The sequence below is a fragment of the Trematomus bernacchii genome, unplaced genomic scaffold (genome assembly GCF_902827165.1).
Source record: "Trematomus bernacchii unplaced genomic scaffold, fTreBer1.1, whole genome shotgun sequence".
In the NCBI taxonomy this organism is placed as follows: domain Eukaryota; kingdom Metazoa; phylum Chordata; class Actinopteri; order Perciformes; family Nototheniidae; genus Trematomus; species Trematomus bernacchii.
Window position 1 is genome coordinate 3,837,206 of NW_022987313.1, and position 23,391 is coordinate 3,860,596.

The 23,391-nt window shown below is 41.4% G+C and overlaps 1 protein-coding gene across 2 annotated transcripts in view; it reads left to right on the forward strand.

Moving 5' to 3' along the window:
• Positions 1-18,914, forward strand: part of stxbp6 (syntaxin binding protein 6 (amisyn)) — a 66,144-nt gene extending 47,230 nt beyond the window's left edge. Inside the window, exons 3-7 of one of the 2 annotated variants that reach the window (XM_034123588.1) lie at positions 2,216-2,346; positions 2,514-2,679; positions 5,854-5,952; positions 15,726-15,883; positions 17,415-18,914. In XM_034123588.1, the coding sequence (XP_033979479.1) occupies positions 2,216-2,346; positions 2,514-2,679; positions 5,854-5,952; positions 15,726-15,883; positions 17,415-17,438 (578 nt within the window). In that variant the 3' untranslated portion in view covers positions 17,439-18,914. The remainder of the gene's footprint in view (positions 1-2,215; positions 2,347-2,513; positions 2,680-5,853; positions 5,953-15,725; positions 15,884-17,414) is intronic. The other variant, XM_034123597.1, reaches the window with a different exon arrangement.
• Positions 18,915-23,391: the final 4,477 nt, after the last annotated feature.

The following is a 23,391-nucleotide window of genomic DNA, read 5'->3' on the forward strand; positions in this document are numbered from 1 at the left end:
TGTTATCATTAGTATAGTCAACTGTGGACAGTTCTTTCTTGCTGGTATGTGAATTAAATTGTTTCAGCTTTTATATTATATTCAGGCAACATCCAGATTATTTTTTCTGGATCGTAAAAAACATTATGTTCCCTTGTTGTTGTACAACTAAGTATAATTGAAACTACACCAACTGCTAAAACTCCAAAATACCTAATCATAGCTGTGATGGAAGTGCATTGTATTGCCATTGTGAGGATATGCAGGGTTCGAGTTATAAACTGAGCTCTATGGGGGTCTTTGAAACTCACACACACACACACACACACACACACACACACACACACACACACACACACACACACACACACACACACACACACACACCTTCTCTTTGTGAAGGGACTACTTCAGTGAAACCCATCCCTCTGCCTGTTTCACCTGTAACATGCAGAGAAACATCGACTATGGTGCAACACCCACCAGCAGCAGGGCCCTTCCCCATCCTGAACAGGAAGGTTTTAGGGACTGCTGGAGAAGATTATAAAAGCAGAGAGGTTGGAGGCAAGTGACAAGACAGCCAGTAATATGTCATGTTAGGTCTCGACAGAGAGCGGAAGAAAACAGAGGAGTTTCACTTGAACCAGGGCCAAAACTCTGAGCCTGAGGGGGGTGAAGTCAGGGAAGATTGGGAGGATGTTACTCGAAATATAAATTTGATTAGCTGCAATATATTACATTAATGGAAGACGGTGGTAGCATCTCTTATCTGAAGGCATGTGTGGGTTTGAGAGAGCTTACTGTAAAAACTAGTATATTTTGTAGTACTGGTTCCACTTTAAATCGGACTCTTTTGAGACTAAATCAATTAATTGATACGCTATCAGTGTTGTTCCAACAAAATGCTATTCCTGGCATCATGGAGAAAGGCTTATTCAAACATTTAGCAAAACATTTGGGAACCTATCCATGTGAACATATTTTGGGGGTGGACCTCAAATCCTCTAGGGGGGTCCAGGGGCATGCCCCCCCAATAAGATATTTTTTTGGAGTTAAATGCATCAATCTGGTGCATTTTGAGGGGGAAATAAAGAGACTAGATCTATGGAAACACCCATATGAAACAGATGCCACATCATGTAGACAGACAGTCACCCTGTGTGAGGCAAACCCACATTTGCGCAGCGTTGTGTTCACAATAGCTTACATTGGGAAACCTCCCGGTCCTCCTGATGGCCAGTCCGGGCCTGCCAGCAGCCCTCTACTTGCTACAAACTTAAATATGAAAAGGTTCAACTACGCACACACACACATCATCTCGGCTCGCGCAGCACGCTAACAGGCATAGATTGTGCAATAATGTATTGCGCACCTTGGAGGTGCAGTGCAGGCATATTGTCATTCAAGAGATGCGTAGTTCTTTTGGAAAACATGTTTTTCTTTTAGCTTATTTACCTCGTTAACGTAAATAATACTCATTACATTGACACATGCATTATTTGTGATTTAAAATAATGGTTGTTGGTAATGTACAGTATTAGTGACCCCCACAGATGTATGATTTCACTGCGTCCGTGGGAGCTCAGACCCCTCCTTATGGGAGCTCGGCTCCCATTGGCTCCCACATAACTCGAACCCTGAGGATATGTAATCATTATGGTCTTAGTCTCTTGTGACTTGTTTGAAATGTAATACCTCTCTGCTTGAACGCAATGTAATTTGTTACCTGTTTGTATTTAGTCAGCAGAGCACTAGAATAAATATATCACTTCTTTTAATAGAAATGTGTTGTGTTCAGCACAATTTCTGCTTTGACAGGAACACTTTATCCATCTCTTAAAACCAGTAACACTGTTCTCTATGTATGTGTATTACTTTGTCAGGATAGATATCAAGTCTAGTGCTTGTTAATAGGGTTTGTCTGTTCATAGTTATGCTGTGTTTTCTGCACAGGGAATGTTATCATTGTCTTTGTTGCTGTTGGCTCCAAAAGTGAAATGTCCAGGGTTTTACTCATGCCTTTGTTTCTTCCGCCAACAGAAGCAAGCTTGAACTTACTTAACTCATTAATATTCCTTATCTTCCGACCTGAACTGGACTGTTTTATCCTTATCCAAAGCTTCTCTAACGATATCATCAACATCAGGGCCACAAGTTAAACTGTAACCTTATATTCAGGAATTGAATGTTGCAGTCAAAACTTATCTGTTGCGTTTTTCTTGTTTTGTTTCCACAGTGACTAATAAGAAACCCTCCTGCGTGTCCATCACTAAGGTGAAGCAGTTCCAAGGATCTTCTGCTTTCACAAAAAGGTCACAGTGGACCATCGACCAGCTACGGCAGGTCAACGGCATCGACTCCAATAAAGTATGTCATTTATAATGCCTTTCAACCGCTATTAATGTAGTTACTATCGCTAGGAATTACGCTACTTATTGCTGATACAACATACTTCTTGTATCCTGCTTTCAACGTTTCTTTTCAATTACTTCCCCCACTCATCTGTCACCCATGTCTCCCTCTTTCTTTCTAAGGACTGTCCAGAGTTTGACCTGATGTTCGAGAATGCTTTTGACCAGTGGGTTGCTTGCTCAGCAGGAGAGAAGTGCACCTTCATCCAAATCCTTCACCACACCTGCCAGCGCTACAGCTCCGCACAGAAACCAGTTTTCGCCAACTGTCAGTCCAAACTTTTGGGGGGTAAGACAGTTAAAATAACAACAACTGCTAACTGTCCTCTGGTAATATTCCTGCTCAGAACACAGTGGCTCTGCTTTGCCAGACTCACTGTCATACTGTGCTGTAAGCCAGTTTGAATCTGATTATGTATGATGACAACCAGCACCTGGTGTGCATGAAAATGCATGCTTATTCCTCGTACACAGCATCTGTTGAGCACTCTGCTGAAGTGAGGTCAACGAGGATGTCCAACAAAATTCATCAGCTGTGACTCAAAGCATCTGACACAGATCAACTGGTTTCCAGCACATTGAAATACTCAATACAGCACTAAATAATAACTTCCCCTAATTTATGTGATGACACGTTACATTGTGTGCTTGACGTGTGCAGTTTATTATTATTATGATTGGTTTCAACCCTTCAAACTAATCACAGTAAAAGCTCTAACAGACAAGTGAAAACTAACCTCCCACTTAAAAATAATATTAAATTCATGCCCAATTAATAGGTGAAGACAGGCTGATCAAACAAGTCAGAGCACAATTCCCAAATGTTACAAATTGTACATCCAAAACTGTGTAATTGGTTATTTCCTAGCTGTGTTTGTTGCACAGGAGGTTGAGGGTGGGGGTGCTGGTTTATGGTTTCCTCTACAGCGAATCGCAGTAGGGAACGCGGCATCCCGAGCAGTTTAATCAGATATTGATCTGTTTACCCCCCAACCCTCATCTTTAAACAACATTCAACCCACTGCATGAGGAATTATTTATGGACCACATTTCAAACCCGCCTCCTGCTGCGTGCTCATCTGCCCCACATATACAAGAGGCAATTACCAGATAGATATTTAAAAAAAATGTTCATTCATGTTTCAAATAGAGTTCTGTAAAAACGAATATATAAAATCAGTCATAAGTAGGGATGCTCCGATCGCCAATTTTGGGGCCGATCGCCGGAATCAGTATCGGCCGATACCGATCGCCGGAATCAGTATCGGCCGATACCGATCGCCGATCCGATCGAGTGGGCGGGGCCTATGGGGATCTTCCATTTAAAGTGATGTTTAAAACTCATTTAATGGGGCTCATTCACTGGCGCTTCCACAAACAACAACCAACATAATTATTACATTCAAATGAAGTACATTATTCAAGTTTACATTAACTTTGGATAATAACACGGGAGAAATGAGCGGAAGCGCTCTCTTTTCCTCTCTCTCCTGACAGCCTGTCAGTATCTCATGCAGCTCACTGATCCAGTAATGAGTGACCCGACAGTGAAGAATAAACATATTTATAACTAGTTTAGCTTGTTCCAGTGGTAGATAAAATAGCTAAGTGTGTTAGGTCTAACTCTTAGTGTGTGTTTTGCTCCGCTCACCGGTCCGTCACAGCGGATTTCTGCTTCACACACACGTTGCATACCGCTATTTTACTGTCTTTTTCGGACACCTTAAAATACTGCCAGACTGGTGAAGCCATTTTGGCGAGCTTGTTTTGCCGCGCACAGAGAAAAGTGTCATGTATTTTACGTCATGTGATCGGCTCTCCCGATCGGAATTTATAAAGAGCACCGATCGATCGGCAGCGAGTGAATATCAGCCGATCGATCGGAGCATCCCTACTCATAAGTTATATCGAACTTCCTTTGTTACTTTACTCTGTGTTTGTGTGCGCCCACTATGCACTGATTGAAGATAAAGCTGCATGTTGTTGTGTTTCCTTGACCTCCCTCCTACTCTGAAAACCATGTCTGTGTTTAACATACTTAAACAGAATCTGGTGCATATTTTAGTCTCTGTAGGTGTTAGGGTAGTGGTCTCCCAGAGAGCTAGGAACACAGTGGTCTTTAGTATAGGATGGATTATAGAGTGCTAATGTTGCAACCACACGCCTCCAGTATTTCTGAAAATTACACTTGGACGCCCTGTAGCATAATTCTGTACTTAAAATAGCCAACCCTCTGGTTTTGTAGAATCAGCTACAGTATTTTAGAGCCGTTGACAACATGCTGTAAGTCCATCTGGCTGATGGACTGATAATGAACTCCTGGCTCTAAGAGAGTAGAGGATAGTGTCTGATAGACTAAAAAGTTGACAGGTCAGTGGCACATTGTGACAGGAGGAAGAGAGAGGATGCCAGCCCGCTGCCAACTCTGTCCACCCCAGTTTAAGTCTCACACCAGTGCAAAACAAAAATCACGACGCTGCTCAGGTGTGGGACCATAACTGTGGGCGACTCTTATCTGCAGAATCCTCTGGGATGGCAGCCTCCAGAATCACAAAAGGTAGACACTGTATATAACAAGAATTGTGTGCTATCGACACCATTATGAAGTACCCTAGAGGAGACAGTATAGGGTTTGCCATTCAAGATGGGGAGCATAAAAATAGTGAACATGATATTAGTTGTCAGTTTCTCTATGTGTGGGAGATATGTCATGACAATGCCATCAGCAGTCTGTCAGCTTAATCTTGTCCTGTTTCCCCATGCTGGTTGTAACTACATGAGGTCCTGTCGATTGTGAATAGAAAATTCAGACAGCAGCCATATTATCCTTTCATTACATCCGTGTGTTTACATTTAATCAGAAGGTGTCATCTCAAGTCTCATAAGGTCACATTTATGATGGAGCCAAAAAGGCACCTGATGAATGAATTGAAGGTTTTGGAAGTGTTGATATTCTGATGTAAACAGTATAATTAACACTTAAGATTCAGATGTCTTCGTGAACAGTTTTCTCGGTGAGGGGATACTTTAAACTTCTCTCGAAGCTGTCTAGATGCACAGGCCCATGTATTTAAACCTTGATGGGGCATGTAATTGGTCCAGAAATAAAAGCAGCTAGTTTGCTAATTGCCTTGTTATCAGTGCCAGCTTGGGCTGCTGCCCACACTGTAAGACCCTTTTATACCCTTATTTTCACTTGAGCTTCTCTAGCTGACTGGCAAAGTATTCATGAAGTAAATCCTTTTTTTTCGCTTAGCGTTTTGCAAACCTGTCTCCTAGTGGTTTAAACTAAATGTACATTTTATTATTAGGGAGGATGGATGAATAATCAAACAGTAACCATTTTAATATTGTTTTTGACATTGACAACTGAAAACAGTAACCCCTCTTGACTCATTTTAAAACGATATCATGTTTTGAACATCAAAACTGACTGTGATGTTTTGCTATTTTCCCATCACAGAAGGCCAAACTGTAGATTCAGTCATTTTCCGTTGCAAGGTCTATTTGAAAAGAAAGAGGAAAGCATTTGTTGCACACAACGGTCATCTACTAAGACAAGGTAAGCCGGTGGTACAGTATGCAAAAGTACTGGGACCACTGTAAATTAAAAAAAGGTTTTGCCCCCAACTAAAAAGTGTTGAGTTCCTAAATAAATAAACAAAAAATAAGTTTCTTTGTTAAACATGTGTATCCCCAACTAACAAATGATAGAACTAATAGAAGTACGGTAATGTTTATAGGAGACTACATTATCTATACTGTATTTAACAGAGCTTTCCTCCCTATGTTACTGTGGGGGCTGACTACATGCTGAAAGGGATTTTAAAGAAACATCCAAAGGTTATGTGAGTTATGTTCACTGTCCTTGCCCCTCTCCGTCAGACTGTGCAGAGTCACTGACTAACACTGAGGTAACTCACATAATGCATGAGGGCAGTACAGTGATGAATTGCTTCTTCCTTTCCTTAGTATTCTGCACTTTTCTATATAATTTCATACATTAACATTTAAGCTTATAAGACTTTAATGACGGACAGTAAGGCTGTTTGATACATTATATGATGCTGACATTTATCTGCTGATTAAATGCACAGAGAAGGCTGCTTGCATGAATACCTAGTAGCTATTTTTCAGCTACACTAGTCGGTATCTAAATGGCTCTGTGGTACATTCAGTACAGACTGTTCCTCCCCATTGGTGTTCTTTGTGCTTTTTAACCAGCATGACAGTGACTAAACTAAATGACAACTGAGCAAGCAAGGTCAAGAATTATCCCGTCATGAAATAATGTCAGCGGCTGACTGATCTCCTTGCTTTTCTCTGAGTGGTTAACCAAAAGGGTTTCAGGCTACACATTTGTGTGGCTCTAATTGAACATACCATGTGACTAACCGATGGTTGTAGTCAATGGTATAATGATGAAGGCATATTCACAAGGGTTTATACGGTACATTTTTCACGGGGAGGGAGTGGTATCGGAAAAAGAGGGAAGTGTTTTAATGGCTATATCATTTTGTAAGAACATACAGAAAAGGGGTACTGCCCTGTATAAAAAGTTTGGGAGTGACCATTAAAAAGGAGGAAAGAGAGAATGAAGCATATGTAGAGTTTCTGCTGTAAGAGGTGGAGAAAAGTGATTGGATAAAAGGCTTTAGAGATTTAATAGGTGTCTGTCAGGAGTGCCAGAGAGTCGCCCCTTCCTGGTTGAACCTCTGCTATAGTTTCATTATGTGGCTGCGGATAATGTCAAGATTTGCATTAATGAAACGGCAGCGGGGGGTTATCTTGCGGTAGGAGCCCCATAGCGATGTCTTTAGGCCCTTATGATGTCTATTCCATTAGCCATTTTTTGATTGTCACATTTTATAGTTTATTAAATTGTCAAATAGAAACATGCTGTAGGTTTTTCTTGTTTTCAATATACAGGAAACTGACACTTGCAAAATAGCTCATTTACTCACAACATATTCTATAAAGATAAATTAAAACATGTTACTTTATCATGGTAACACAATATATACATATATTTGATACTGCTCAATTATTCCTTACACACTTCCTTACTTGGGTTTCCTTACAGCTGACCGTCCTATACTTTTTGATAACACCTAGAAGCAGGAGGAAAGGTTTTATGTTTATTTAGGTAAAACAAATCTTAATTTTGGAACAGCAACATTTGAAATAATTGCATATCAATACATTTCCCCTAAATTAAACCATACATTTGTATCTTCAATAAAATATCCGTCTGTAAAGTACAGTTGACTATCCATATAAATGAAATTGATTAATTATTTAAAACCTCACACTTTTGGATGTTTGCCTCTTTGTTCGATGTCGTCTCCTAACTGGCAAAGGGAAAAGTAAGTTATTAAATGTCTCATAGCAAACATTTTGAAAACAAGGTCATGGTTGAAAATAACAGAAATGACTGAGTACTTGAGAGCCAAGAGGCTCTTTATATGTAGTTACAGAACTTAGAGAAATCCTTGACAGAATCCTTCATAAGTTCTTTGGATGAATAGCGGCAGCCTCAAGCTCTCTGGTAATATCAGAATGATAAGGAGAAGGTTTGATGGTACTTGTTGAAGTGCAGATAAGTATGTGCTCGCGAATACTTAAAAGAAATGATTGTGCGACTCTCTCTCCCTTCCTACACCCACAGATTTTACCCACAGCGTTATCCTAGCACACTGATAATATAATGTCTGCCAAGGGAAAGTATTAAAGCCACTGTAGCATCTTTTTATATGAATGGATCTCTTTGTGTCTTGGCTGTCGGCACCTTGAGAAGTTTATCTGACATGCTCCCGTTGATAACCATCAGTTTATTTCCAAAGCTGCCCGTTATCTGAACTGGAAAAGGAAGGGTTAACTTTGAACAATCTCTCCCCTTCCTTGTTATGTTCGTCTTTGCACATAGTTTCTATTTTCTGGAAAATGTTGTTGCCAGAAAACATCTTGACTTTTTGTTCAGTCTCCATTGTTAAAGAAACCCTGGCTTGACATAATATCATGGGGTATAGCAACACAATTGCTCCTGCATTGTTGAGCAAGGTGTGCCATGGATGTACTAGGATTGGTCTGTACTGTTCTATAGCTTATTCCAAATCCACAATGTAAGATGCCAAAATCATCACAAAAAGCCTCTGTTTGAGATCTACCGTTGCAACGTCAGTGTCCAGCATCATTAAAATGACTGTAATAACACCCGATAACCTCCTCAGTAACATAAAAGAACTGCTGTTATCCCAACTGATAACATAAGCACTAAGGCTCACAGCGCTGGCACCACATAACATAACATAATTTACTCCTACATTTTTCATTCTGCTCCTGATGCTGCAGCCCCTTCATGCTTCTCAAGAATGTCTCCACCCTGTGTTTTACTGTAATTACGTTCTCCACTGGGGGAGCCCACGCTGCAGCCCACCACTCGTCTTTGGAGAAAAGCGGGAATGAGAAAGAACAGACCAGAGAGAGGAAGAATTGTGTGCGGGAAATTAAAGGGAGATGTTCTCTGAGTGGATGGTGTGGAGGGGCTGTCAGAGTGGGGGTTATATTGAAGATGATGGTAGAATTACTCCCTGGGCTCTTCCGAGGAGGAGAGGATTAAGAGGAATCCCTCTGAAGGTGAAAAGGTCTTATCCTTTCTAGTGAAGACCTAAAGTTTTCCAGTGAAAGTGTTTCTTTTCCTAAATAGAAGCCGGGAAGGACTGTGTGCAAGAATATGTAAACCAGAATCCACTTTTGCTCCTGTCTGCCATCCACTGAACGTACAGTAAAACACTTGCTATAGAGAAGTAACTCATACAACCCCATGTAAAAATATAAATATATATCCCTTTAAGAAAGAAGTATAACCTTCATGTTGTAGCCGTGGACTGTTAATTTCTTGTTTGCTGCTGTAGACCGATACCATATAAACCTTTAACCACATGAAAAAAGAAATCCTGACGGGTTTGAAGCTTTTATGTTACGGGTCCAGATGTGTTAGGTGCAATGTGGGATGCATTCTGTAGTTATTTCACTTTAATCCCTTGGAAATTGACCATAAAAAAAGCCTTGTGCATGTTTCCTCCTTTCTATCCTTTTTGTTATTCATAGCTGTGGGGATGATCAACTATACATCCATCTGTGTGTGTGCAGCACAGGTGTGTCTCTACATAAACAGCTCTGACTTTATCAAATTAACTTCTGTTGAAGCAACAGCAGCTGCTCGGGCTGTCATAACACCCACTGCAGTCGAGTCGTCCCAATTATCTGTCACTCAGCCTACCTGCCTTCATGCCACGGGACACACACTCACTGTATAGCCGTTTCCTGTGGGAGCCGATAGAATCAGGCTTGTCAAGTCTTAATACAGTCGCTACCTTCTCCCTCCGTCTATTCCTTCTCCTCTAACTCATTTACTGTTTCCAAGGATATAGACCTTGGAAAATTGAATCTAGTTTTTCCTTCCGCTGGGTGTTTGTTGTGTTTTTCTTTATTATTTTTCACTTTTTAAAGTTAGCTACAGAGTAAAGAGTGAATGTTCCTTGAGGGGTCCTCACTAAATCAATTCCCTAAATATAAAAAAAGGCAAAATAATAATAATTTTACTGTTACATTCTAAACCCTGAGGTGGCGCAACAACGTTTTATAAAAAAAAGGCTGGTCAGGACCTTGCTACCACAGATGGAAATGTTTGGTCAATGAAAAGTAGCAGTTCACATGACGCATTTAAAACAAAGGCAATTTTTGTCCAATACTGGCCTGGTGCATGTGACAGATTATACCCCACTGGAACAATACAACTGTATTGCCGACAAAAATAAAGCAGCAGAAATATGTGCTGCTCGAAGTCTGTGCGTTAGCGTAGCACATAACAGCATCACTCCCGATGTGCTGTAGATTAATAACTTGTCAGCGGAAACATCCGCAGGGCTAACGCTGCTATAGAAAGATGTGTTCTCACTCTTATATCCAGCACTGGGTCTCCGGGGCTGCCCATGCATCTCCTCTCTTTATTACACTGTAGTTCAGAGGGGAGTAATCGCAGAGCTGACAGCACAGGTTCAAAATTGAGGAAAAGCATGTCATAACGAATAAAATACTGTGTTGCCGTGGCATACTTTGAAGTTTGAAAAGGTTAATTTCACTTGATCTTTCCCTGAAGTAAATCAACTTTGAAGGAAAGCCATTAACCAACTTCCCACGTTGCACCTGGTGGAAGCCATTCACTTTTTGTCTTCTACCATTAACACTAATGCTCAAGGTCACTGATTCAACTACATGCATCTAAAGTCACAGGTTAATTTGTTGTCTACTTCATGTTATTATTCAACAGATGATTCACAATTTGTCATTTCTCTCCTTCTCTTGTGTCCTACTTTACGTTTCTTCTTCCCTTCTCTCTGCTGTGCCTCTCTTCCCTCCGACTGTTATCTGCAGGTAACAGCATACTGCATTCAAGATGGCGCCTGTGTCGGCTCGCCGCTCCCTCAGCTCTCTACCTTTAGCAATCCTGTTTTTGTTTTATGTTTGTCAGAATGTTTCTGCTCTGCTCGTTTACGATCGCCAAACTCTCCTCCACCTCAGACCCTCACTGGAGTTGATATTGCTGCCCAAACCTACATCTGGCAACCATAAATCGTCCCCCCCCCCTCTACTGTAGAATATTCCCACCTACCTGCGCCGTTGCCCTGCATCCTGCCTCGCCGAAAGCGCTTTAGACGACGGGGGAAGCGTGGTGGTGCACTGGTCCATCTTAATGCTGCGTTCACACCGGACGCGATGCGACTATTCGCTTCGCTCTAATGCTGCGTTCACACCGGACGCGATGCGATGTTTGGGGGCGGCGCGATTACATGTAAAGTCAATGCAGAGACGCGGACAGACGCGAATTCGCTCCGACGGCGCGCATGAAGCGGTGGATGCGGCGCGAATCACGCGATTGAGGCGATTGAACGGTGCCGCGTTAAACGCGAGAGTTCAATTTTTTCAACTCGAGCGCCAAATTCACGTGACGCGTTCTCGCGGAAGCCAATCAGCGGTGAGGATCTCAGCCGCCGTCACTGACGTTCAACCACACAACATCAGCCGTTAGCTGTTAGCAGTTAGCACACAGAGCTCACAGCTCCTCATATATGTTCAGAAACTGGACAAAAGTTAAACCAGTACAAACCACAGACTGTCTGTGTCATGGCGAATACAGTCGCTGCTTTATTTATGTCTGTAGGCCGTTGTTATGAGTGTGGAATGAGCATATACAACGTTAGCTTAGCCTGGTCGACCCGATCTTCATTCAGAAAACAAGCATTTTAAAAGGTGTTTTGCCTGCCGTCTTGTCTGCAGACTTGTCAAAGCATTAATTCATGGTTGTTACTAACCGGTATCAGTATGTTGTTACTTCGGCATCATTTAGAAACGTGTATTACAATTACAGACAGTCTGTGGTTTGTACTTGTTTAACTTTTGTCCAGTTTCTGAACATATATGAGGAGCTGTGAGCTCTGTGTGCTAACTGCTAACAGCTAACGGCTGATGTGTGGTTGAACGTCAGTGACGGCGGCTGAGATCCTCACCGCTGATTGGCTTCCGCGAGAACGCGTCACGTGAATTTGACGCTCGAGTTGAAAAAATTGAACTCTCGCGTTTAACGCGGCACCGTTCAATCGCCTCAATCGCGTGATTCGCGCCGCATCCACCGCTTCATGCGCGCCGTCGGAGCGAATTCGCGTCTGTCCGCGTCTCTGCATTGACTTTACATGTAATCGCGCCGCCCCAAACATCGCATCGCGTCCGGTGTGAACGCAGCATAAGGCATACCTGACGGCTTCTCCTGGGACTTATCCACGCCTCGGATGTCATGGCCCTCCCGCTGCACGCCATGTGAGGGATCGGTGGATTCGCCCCGTTTTTCCGGAGCTGCGGACTCTGCTGGGCCCGCTGGCAGCTCCTCCTGCCCGACTGACTGCTCCCGGCCCGCGCGGCGTTCAACACGCACATCTTCGTCAGCTGAGACGCACTACACCTTCGGCAAGCCCGGAGCGAAAACTTTGCATGGCTTTGCTAAATGCTAGGTCGATGGCAAACAAAACGTTCCTGCTAAACGACTTCTTCACCTCTCGTGAACTGGATTGTATGTTCCTGACGGAGACCTGGGTCCACGCTGGCGAGTATACACCGTTCTCTGAACTTCTTCCTCCTGACATTCTTCAGCTCCCCCCGTACCACCGGCCATGGTGGGGGCATAGCATCAGTGTTTAGAGCTAGCCTCCAATGCCGATTGCTTCACCCTGTAACTACCTATGCTAGCTTTGAGTTGCAGCTTTTTGAACTGAACCCGGCCTCGCCTATACTCTGCGCAGTCGTGTATCGTCCGCCAAAGTGCAATAAGGATTTCATAAATGACTTTTCTGACTTTCTGTCCGGGATCATGGTGAAATATGATCGTGTTTTGATCTCCGGAGACTTCAATGTCCATGTGTGTTGCGAGTCCAAACCTCTGGTTAGGGACTTTTTAAATCTCCTTGATTCTTTTGGTCTCGTTCAGTCCGTGGCTGGCCCAACACACGAAAAAGGACACACTTTGGACTTAGTATTATCGTTTGGACTGTCTGTATCTGTGGATGAAATATGTGCAGCAACGCGTATCTCAGACCATTTACCGGTTCTGTTTACAACCTCCATCCCTTCCGCAGGAGTCGAATCACGTGCCCCTGCGCGTCCTCTGCGTTCGATTAACCCCTTGACTGCCTCACAGTTCTCTGATGTTTTTAATGCTTCTCTGATCTGTAAATTAGATGTGAACTGTGCTTTTAATGCTGATGAGCTTATCTCCATGTTTGACTCGACATGCACACTAATACTGGATTCTGTTGCTCCTTTTACGCTTAGACGCACCAAAGTTCTATCAGACCCGTGGCTCAATGACTGTACTTGTGCTCTCAGACGCGCTTGCAGACGTGCAGAGAGAAAATGGAAAAAGGATAAACTCCATGTCTCCCTAGAAATCCTTCGTGCTTGCCTTTCTGACTACCAGACGGCAGTCAAAGCAGCCAAAACAGAGCACATTTCTCTGTTAATCTCCAAAAACAGCCATAAACCTCAGGTTCTTTTTAATGTCCTCAACTCTATCATTAATCCCTGTGATGTTTCTTCTATTGTCCCATCGACTACTCTCTGTGATAAGTTTCTTAAATTTTTTATTGAAAAGGTATCTGCTCTTAGGCTAGCTCACACTAGTGCTACCCCAGATCCTGCTCCTTTTCTGTGCCCTGCTGTCCTCGACCACTTTGAACCTGTATCCCTCTCTTCTCTCTCGGATGTAGTCAAGCACCTGCGGCCGACAAACTGCACCTCAGACAGCATTCCCTCTCGCCTTCTCAGAGATGTTTTTGATTCAGTTGGAGCAAGTATTTTATTACTTTTAAACACCTCTCTTACCTCAGGATGTGTCCCAGCTGCCTTCAAACATGCCGTGGTTAAGCCACTCCTTAAAAAGAAAAATCTCGACCCCTCCATTCTCGCAAATTTTAGGCCCATCTCCCAGCTTTTTTTATCAAAAGCCCTGGAGCGAGTAGTCTACGCCCAGCTGCAGTCTTTTTTAACCATGCATGGAATCCATGAAAAGTTTCAGTCTGGCTTCAAACCCATGCACAGCACTGAAACAGCCCTTTTAAGAGTTTTTAATGATCTGCTCCTAGCCGCCGACTCAGGTAGCTCCGCTGTCTTGGTGCTGTTAGACCTGACAGCTGCCTTTGACACTGTGGACCATAGCATCCTGTTGTCACGGCTTGAACAGTCCGCTGGCATCACAGGCTCTGCCCTTACATGGTTCAGGTCCTACCTGACAGACCGTAGCTTCTCGGTACAGCTAGGTGCCTTCTCCTCTGCCAAAGCCCCTCTTACCTGTGGGGTTCCCCAAGGCTCGATTCTGGGCCCCATCCTTTTTCTACTGTACATACTGCCCCTAGGTTCAATTCTCACAAAACATAATATTCCCTTCCACTGCTACGCCGACGATGTACAGATATATCTGCCTCTCAAAGCAAATGTCAAACACTCACTACAGCAGTTGATGGACTGCTTAACAGAGATAAAATCCTGGCTGAGCAAAAACGTTCTCAACCTCAACGAGAGCAAGACTGAGGTCATCTTTTTTGGACCCCAACCTCCAGCCTCTCCGGTTGATATTCTGGGCTCTCTCAAAAAAAACATCCTCCCCTCGGTCATGAACCTTGGAGTGACCTTCACTAGCACTTTTAAATTCGACAAGCAGGTCAGCACTGTAGTCAAATCCTGCTTTTTTTAAATAAGACTATTGGCCAAAACCAAGTCGTATTTATCTTTTAATGACTTAGAAAGGGTTATTAACGCCTTTGTTACCTCAAGACTGGACTATTGCAACGCTCTGTATGTGGGTATGGACCAGGCCTCAATTAAACGCTTGCAGCTAGTCCAAAACGCAGCTGCACGTTTGCTGACTGGCCACAAAAAGCGTGACCACATCACCCCTATTCTGGCCTCACTACACTGGCTTCCAGTTCGGTTCAGAATTGATTTTAAAATCCTTTTATTTGTTTTTAAAGCCCTAAATGGGCTGGCTCCGGCCTATATAGCTGAACTCCTCCAGCGCTACACCCCAGCCAGAGCTTTAAGGTCTGTTGACCAGCTGTTGCTGGTAGTGCCCAAGACCAGGCTTAAAACCCGAGGGCACCGAGCCTTCGCAGCAGCTGGCCCTAGGCTCTGGAACACTCTGCCCCTCCATGTGAGGTCGGCCCAGACCCTAGGGGTTTTTAAATCTACACTAAAAACACACTTCTTCTCTCTGGCCTTCTAGTTAGAGCGGAGTACAACTCCTGACTTTTCCTTGTGTTTTATTTTTATTTTTTATATATATCTGTTGTAATTTATTGTCTTTTATTGTGATTGTAGTAATGTGTTTTTATTACATGTACAGCACTTTGGCTCGACCAAAAATCGCTTTTAAATGTGCTTTATAAATAAAACTTGATTTGATTTGATACTTTGAAGTTTGAAAAGGTTAATTTCACTTGATCTTTCCCTGAAGTAAATCAACTTTGAAGGAAAGCCATTAGCCAACTTCCCACGTTGCACCTGGTGGAAGCCATTCACTTTTTGTCTTCTACCATTAACACTAATGCTCAAGGTCACTGATTCAACTACATGCATCTAAAGTCACAGGTTAATTTGTTGTCTACTTCATGTTATTATTCAACAGATGATTCACAATTTGTCATTTCTCTCCTTCTCTTGTGTCCTACTTTACTTTTCTTCTTCCCTTCTCTCTGCTGTGCCTCTCTTCCCTCCGGCTGTTATCTGCAGGTAACAGCATACTGCACTCGGCTGCGGACAGTGTGACGAGTGCCGTACAGAAGGCGAGTCAGGCTCTGAACGAGCGCGGCGAGCGATTAGGCCGGGCGGAGGAGAGGACCGCGGACATGATGAACAGTGCCGAACAGTTCTCTGTTACTGCACAGAAGGTGAGGAAATATGTTCGCAAGACGCATTACAATTCATAACCTCAGGGTAGGCTTGCTTTAATGCAGCGCGTTGAAATTCTGAATTACTTATGGAATGTTTTGGAACATCTAGTAAAAATGTTAAAGTCATTATTAGTTCAGCCACAATAATACATATTTGACTTCAACCTGAGGATATTTGTAAGAGTTGCCTCATAGTGACTTCAGCTTTCTCTGCTCGGGAAACATAATCATCTTTTTCTTCTTCTCATTAACTCTGTTTGGTAGTGGGGGCTCCCTCATCCTCCATCCATCCCACATCTCTTGTTTGTCATGAAAACTAATTGCATGCTCTATAATGACGCTATTAGCATAATCTCGTTTTTTTTTTTTACTACAAAACAAAGAAAAAATGTTAGCTTTGTAACGAGCGCACCTGATAGCGATCATCATAACTGTGTCTGTAATAGCACGCAGTATATCACACACCCCTGGGTTTGCAGTCATGTTGTGAATGGAGAGCCTTCACTGAGACATGTGCCATTTAAAGTGGAATGTCAATAACTTCAGTAGAGCTATCCATTGCCTATTTTAATATGTTGAACCATTCATAACACGCTGGTGGTATAATTGAAAGACATTTGCCTTACAAGGCCCTCATACTGCTCAGAGACGAGCTTTCCCGCCGTGATGAATTTCTGAAACTGTGATAAGCAAAGAAAAATAACCCGGCTCTGGTGGTTTCTGTAGAAAATGAGTGTAGAACCCCCATGAAGAATGACTCATTTTCTGCCATTTCTCATTTCATTTTATGCCATTAGCTTTTATATTTGTTTTGTGTTATGATGTATCATTCGTTTTGCACACTATTATCAAGTCTCAGAGCTCTGCATGTCTGAAGCAAAGGCAGAAAGGCCTTACAGATGGATAAAGAAGTGGTGGAATTAACAGCTTTTTTTATGTCTTTGAATGGCTTTAACATCCTACTGCATGCGTTGTAAGAATCTTGAAGTGTCTGCAGCTTCATCTCGCCACACTGCTCAGTTTAAAAAAGACTCTTCTTTTCTGCCTGCTGCTCTACTGCCCCCACTTGTTCAACTAGCACATTTCAGTTCTTCTTTTTCCATGGCAACATACCCCATACTGTAGTCTGTGTGTGTGCATGTGTAATAGTGTGTGTATTCCTTCCTCTCGTCAACACCCCATAGCTTTGAATTAGATTTGTTTCCTTGGTCATCTCTCTAACGAGCCTCCAGCCAAGCCATTAGGGCCCTTGTTAATGAGATGAATTCAGTTGCCTTGTCATTGCCTGAATAGAAAAACACCATAACCAGTGTCATTATAAACCCCCCCTAACAGCTTGTTCTCCTTTGTGGAAGTATTCTAATTAAGTCAGATCTATACTGTACCACATTTTACTCACTGTGCTTACTTTTCCCTGTATTACATCTACACTACCTTTGCTTTCTATAGCTGGGTAGCATTTTGCTGATAGGATTATACAAATTCTCATTGTATTATCCCCCAACCCCCATCCTAATTTTTTCTACAGCTTGCCATGAAGCACAAGTGTTAGACCACTGCCAAAACCAACTGGTCACCAATTGCCAGTCGCTGTACAGGAGAAGGATTCCAGATTTTATTATTTTTTAATAGATTTAATATGATTACTATTTGTTAACATTTTAATGTTTTGGGTTGTTGAATTCTGGTACATCATCTGACGGCGACACATCTCGCTGGGGGGAGGAACAGAGGTAACCAACGCTACTTCAGACTGTCAGCCGAATGTTTCGTGCTCCTGTTTGCCAAATGTATTCACAAGCTATGACTGTGTTAACCACAGCCAATCAAAACACTTCCCCTCTTCATATGCTCACGTGAGAGTCAACATGCTGACAAGTCATTATCAGCAATCACTCAAAGACCAGGAACAGCTTGTATCGCTGGGTATTAATTGGTGAGAATTATTTATGAGCACTGCAGTGATTATGCAGCCGCTGTCATTGGTTTGTGACTGGATTGGTTGACTGTGAACACACAAAACATATATAAAAAAACACATATATAGCACATGCATACCTGAAGATTTTCTTATCTGATGCTTAGGTTTTTACCAGGTAAATAATTTGACGACGCATTAGGTAGGATGTGATGTCAGGTAGAAGGAATGATCACATCTGTGGAGAAAAATAACTCCACCCTGAACAACCAAAAAATCCCAAAGTATTTATTTTCAACAATGTTTTATTCTCTTTCGTCAACATTCGGACATTGCAGTCCTCTGTTTTGCTCTCTCACAACAGTATTAGTCAAAATGTTTTCAACATATTATTTCATAAACTGCACATGACACGGCTTGGATGGGTTTGTTTCTATAACAATAAATGACAACAGTGAAATAGTGAAGTCCTCTGTCTACCATTCCAAAACAACCAAAACTACGTGTAATAAAGTTCCTAACATATTTGGGAGTGTACTTGAAGAACTCTGTCTTGAAAAAAGCTTTTTTTAATTATAATAATTTATGTTGAATTCAGTAAACCAGCTTCTGCATTGTATAAAGCAACATAAGGAATATCTTCTAGTACTATTATCTAGGTGTCTGTGGAGCTAATTTGTCCTATTACCATGGGATCTTATAAATGACTCTTGGCTGTATTTCAACTTTAATCATTCAGTAGTCATTTCTTTATCTATTTTTTATAATTTGGGTCGGTCAATAAAAGGCTGTGTTTGCTGATAGATAACGGTCAAAATGTCTCAAATAGCAGCAGCAGCAGTGTGTAGTAGTTTATTTGTTGTCAGTGCTCTCACGCTAACGGTAACCTTGGCTTTCTCACTTGCAAGATGCTGCCCTCACAATCGAGATGTATTTGATTTATTTTCTGAATATTTTATAATTCACATTGTTATAATTCGCACTGACAACTTTATCTTGCGGAGCACTGTCGAAGCTGAACGTTCCAGTTGCCTAACTGTTGGTGTGCTTTTGTTCCTCTCAAACACTTTGGATGTTTATTGTTTAATAAAATAAATATTTTATAATGTTTTCAGTGTCTTTTTTATAACCAGCTCTCACATTTCCATAAAATAATGGAATCAGACGCTGTACCTTTTATTTTGTTGGGTTTCTTTGTGGTTGTTGCATTTTGTGTGTTTCATGCATGGATTTTCTCTTCTCATGAACAACAAGCTGCCAAAACCTTAACGTGTCTAAAGGGTCATTTTCTCTGTCTGATGTAGTCTCACGTCATGCTTAAACAATACTCGTATCACAGTGATTCATTCTCTATTATACTGTTTATTGTGTAATAAATTCAGATGCCCAATCCAAATACAATGGTTCGTTATTAGTGCTGTTTGCTTTGAATGACTCACCTACGTTTGTATTTCAGTGTTAATATTGTTCTTGCCTCATCTGGAAAACCAGGGTCAAACCGGTTTAAGGTTTGGTTGTCATTTCAATGAAATAATGGCTCTTGTGTTATGTCTAGAGGAGAATGATGCACAATATGTTCAAGTTGGATGGTCATGCTTGGTCAAATTCTGTGCACCTAAATACTATTGTTTCACTGATGATGTTTTTTCTCTTAATTATGGAAATAATAATCGAAACACTCTGTTCTTTTCACATCTGACTCATTCATCTATTATGCAGTAATACTTTGTGAGCAGCCAGTGAGCTTGTCCTGTTTCCCCAGGAGATGGCAATGTAAAGCAGCAAGTCTTAATTGCTCACTTTTTCCTCTGTCCAGGCTGCAGTAAATACTGTACATTAAACTAAAGCCCCACATTGAAACCCTACACATTATTGGAACCCGTTACTGTCCCAAATAGATTGATATGTCATTTAAAACAAGAAGGGAAGTTGGCTAGAACTGATGAAGTTAAGATTTTTCTACATCAGTAATGCTTGTTAACAGGAAAAAACAACCCTTTGAATAGTTTCGAATAAACCAATGATTCTGATTTCTTCATATTAATACGTCTATAGAAGTGTTTGTGAAATTGAATGTGTGTATGACCTTATGAGGTTATCATATTATATAGTTGTGACCAAGTTGAGTTGAGTTTGCTGCTCCTATGGTCATGTGAGCCATGAGCAATTGAGCCAAAAAACATGACTTAAATAACCTCCATCCTCCAAATCATTTTTTTCTAAGATTGCAAATTTATAGTGAAATACAAATCCAAGAAAACATTTTTTATTTCATTTTCACACATTCCTCAACAGCTATCATCTTACTCTGTAATTGAAAAAAAGTGTACATGCAGCACGAATGTAGTTAAGATAATGCAAACAATTACACAGCAAAGCACCCTGAGCTTTTAACTCATCCACTGTATGGAATATAGAAAGAAAGGTGAATCCTAATGAAGACATTGCAGAGTCAAGTGAGCAGAAATCAAATGTATCAAAAATATATATGTTATCTTCTCCCTCCTTGCCGCCTCTTAATAGTATTGTAATCTTCCAATTAATGATGCGGCCCGTTCTGACAAGCAGAAGGGCAGCAAGCGTGGTAGCAATGTTGAAATGCATGATGTATAGGTTATAGTGGTGCAGAGGGGAGGAAGTAAGTACCTCATAAAAGCCCCGGTGCAGGACTCTGCTACCATTACTCACTCTGCCAAATCCTGTGAATCATTCCTGGCTCTTCTAATCGTTAAGCTCTCCTCTCTCTTTCCCTCCCAACTTAACACTGAGGTCCCAAAAGTGTCCTCTTTGCTCCTCAACTTCAGCACACACATCCCAGCTTATTTCTTAACACCTGGAAGTGTTTTCTGTCAGATTGTGACCTAGATCATTGGAGTGCTGGAATAAAACATATTCTACCTTTAACATAACATGTACATACAGTTAAATTCCCCTTGTTCACCACTGGAGGGGGCACTAACCTTGCACGAAGATTCCTCTGTCTTACCTTTGTCAGCTTGTTTTATTGCCCAGTGGTTTATTGATTAGTAGAACTGATTATTACTGTGTAATTTCAGTGTCATGTACACATTGATCGCAGCTTGAGAGCAGGAATTAGGGGCTGATTGAAAGCTGTTCTGTGTCAGTAATTGCTTCGGCGACTTTCTTGACAGGGGCTTGAGTTACGGCAGCAAAGAGCAAGTGAGCCATCAAACATTTATCCAACCCAAGATTATAAGAAAGGATTATTTTTGAGATATCCTAATGATGTTCTTCTATATTAGAAATACCTGTCAGTGTTGTCTGGTCAATGTTCAAAGACCATACCAAAAGGATTGTATGATTGAGTGGCATCTAGCGGGGAGATTGCAGATTACAACCAACTGAATACTCCTGATCACCCTTTCTTTTTCAATAATGATTGGAAAATTAAGATGCCTTCAGTAAAAATATACAATGTCCCACTAGATTCAATGTAAGGTCGGTCTGTTCTGGGATTTTGTGGAAACATGGCAGTTCAACATGGCAGACTGTAGTCCAAATAAAGGGCTTGTTCTACACACTTGATGTAAAATCACAAGCAAAACTCCAGCAACACTTTACTTAAGAAAGCATTCCTAAAATGTACCCAGTGTATAAAGAGGATATCTATTTTAATTGATAGTTACTATCAATATAAAAATCCCATAGTTGAATTATCACAGCACTCTAGCATACATACTATTTTAATTTATCTGGACAAATTTAGCAAATGTAGTCTGTTCTACTGTATTACTCTAACAACAGTGCTTTTTCTTTTTCCAACATTCATAACCATGAATCACTCACTATTTATGTCAAATAAAGTGGGGTCTTAAGTAACAAAAGTAAAAGTATCTCACAACTCAACACTACTTTATCTAATGTACTACACTGCATATCATTTTTAATTCAAACGTATCTCAACACTTATTCTCACATGCAGATGGGACACTGGTGGGGTTGACATCCTGCAGGGTCTTATTACTTGAATGTTCTCAGCATAAACCCAGAGAATGTGTCTGGTCAGGTGTCACCTTGAGATGCATTGACATTCCTGTCAGCAGGGGAGTGTGTGTGTGTCCCGGAGAGACTCGGTGGCTTCCTGACTCCCTGACTGGCTGCCCCCCCCGGCCCCTCAGGGCAACTCCTTTTTTAATCTGCTGACCCCCCCCCACAGCTCCACAGGAGTAATTACAAGTTACACCCTGAGGTGAGAAGGCTGAATGAAATGGGACTGTACTTCTATTTCTCATTATCACATACAAATCTCTGCAATGATTCCTGAGTAGTCCTATTAGTCGGGACTGGATCTCCCCCCAAAGTCAAAGTTTAATAACTGTGGCAGGATATTGCCAGTGTCCCTGAGGCATTCTGGAAAATTGGGACCAAGAGAAATGTTGTACAACTGTGAGAAAAAAACGCTCCTAAACTTTTTACATTGGTTGGTTTTGGGTGCTATGTGCCGAATGAAATCTCTCTAACCATTGTAAAATATGAGGGTGCCCGGAGATGACCCTTGCTATTACTTTTTCAAGTTAACTTTTATATTAAAAAAGAATGACGGATTTATTTAAAAAAGGAATGCATTAAACTATAACTTCATTAAGGCTAAAATGTATTTCACATTTATATACCTTAGTAGAGTTAATGCCCCATAACATTAGACAGTATATTTATTTTCCTCAATGTATTCAGAAAGCTGACTCAACTTTCCAATTTAAATGTGATAAATTAGAAAATGTAAATACTTAATTTAATATTATAGCCTTTCCATTAACTTTACTAAGGGAGGTGGCTTCATACTTGCCTCAACATACCGGTATATATTTCTGTGCACTCTTTTCCATAAAGCATATATTTAAGCTGTTAAAATGCTTCCCACTGTTTTTAGTTGCTTTGCACCTGCACTGCTAAATTGCACCTCAGCTGTATTGCTTCAACTTGTGCCTCTGCTGCAGCTCATGTTACACTTCATGTGCACGCTCACCTGCCTACGATGTCATCATGTTTCCCCAGGTTGGCTATGTGGAAGAAATACCTCTCTATCTACCTGTCTCTATTGGTCTCCAATGTGACATTCAATCCAAAAGTAGAGGTCTTAGTGGGAATGAGTTGATGTCTGTGCTATTTTGGTAGCATTTTTGTGCTTGGTTTGCACTCTGAGCTAAGGTTATGAGGCTGCTGTGCTGCTGTTTTATTGCTGTCCTGCTGCTCTGCTTGTGGTCGACGTCGTGTTGTCTGCTGGCTATTTCTGCTTTCATGCTGCTGCCCTTCATCGTTATACTATACTTTGAATTGTAAATGTATGTTTTCTATATTATGGGATTTGTGTTGCTGTGTGGCATTTTTCTGCTTTTCATTCATTTATTCATTTAAATGACCCCACTTCTTTGCAAATAATAATAATTCTATTATTTTTAAACACTGCTGCAAACCCTTGCTGGTGTGATGTTGTGTGAGCTGCTATTTGCCAGTCAACACAGAATCTTATTTTTATTTTTATTTTATTTGATGTATGTATACATAAACATAATTCCACTACACAAATATACCTATAGATATATAACTAAAAAAGTATTGCCAGAAA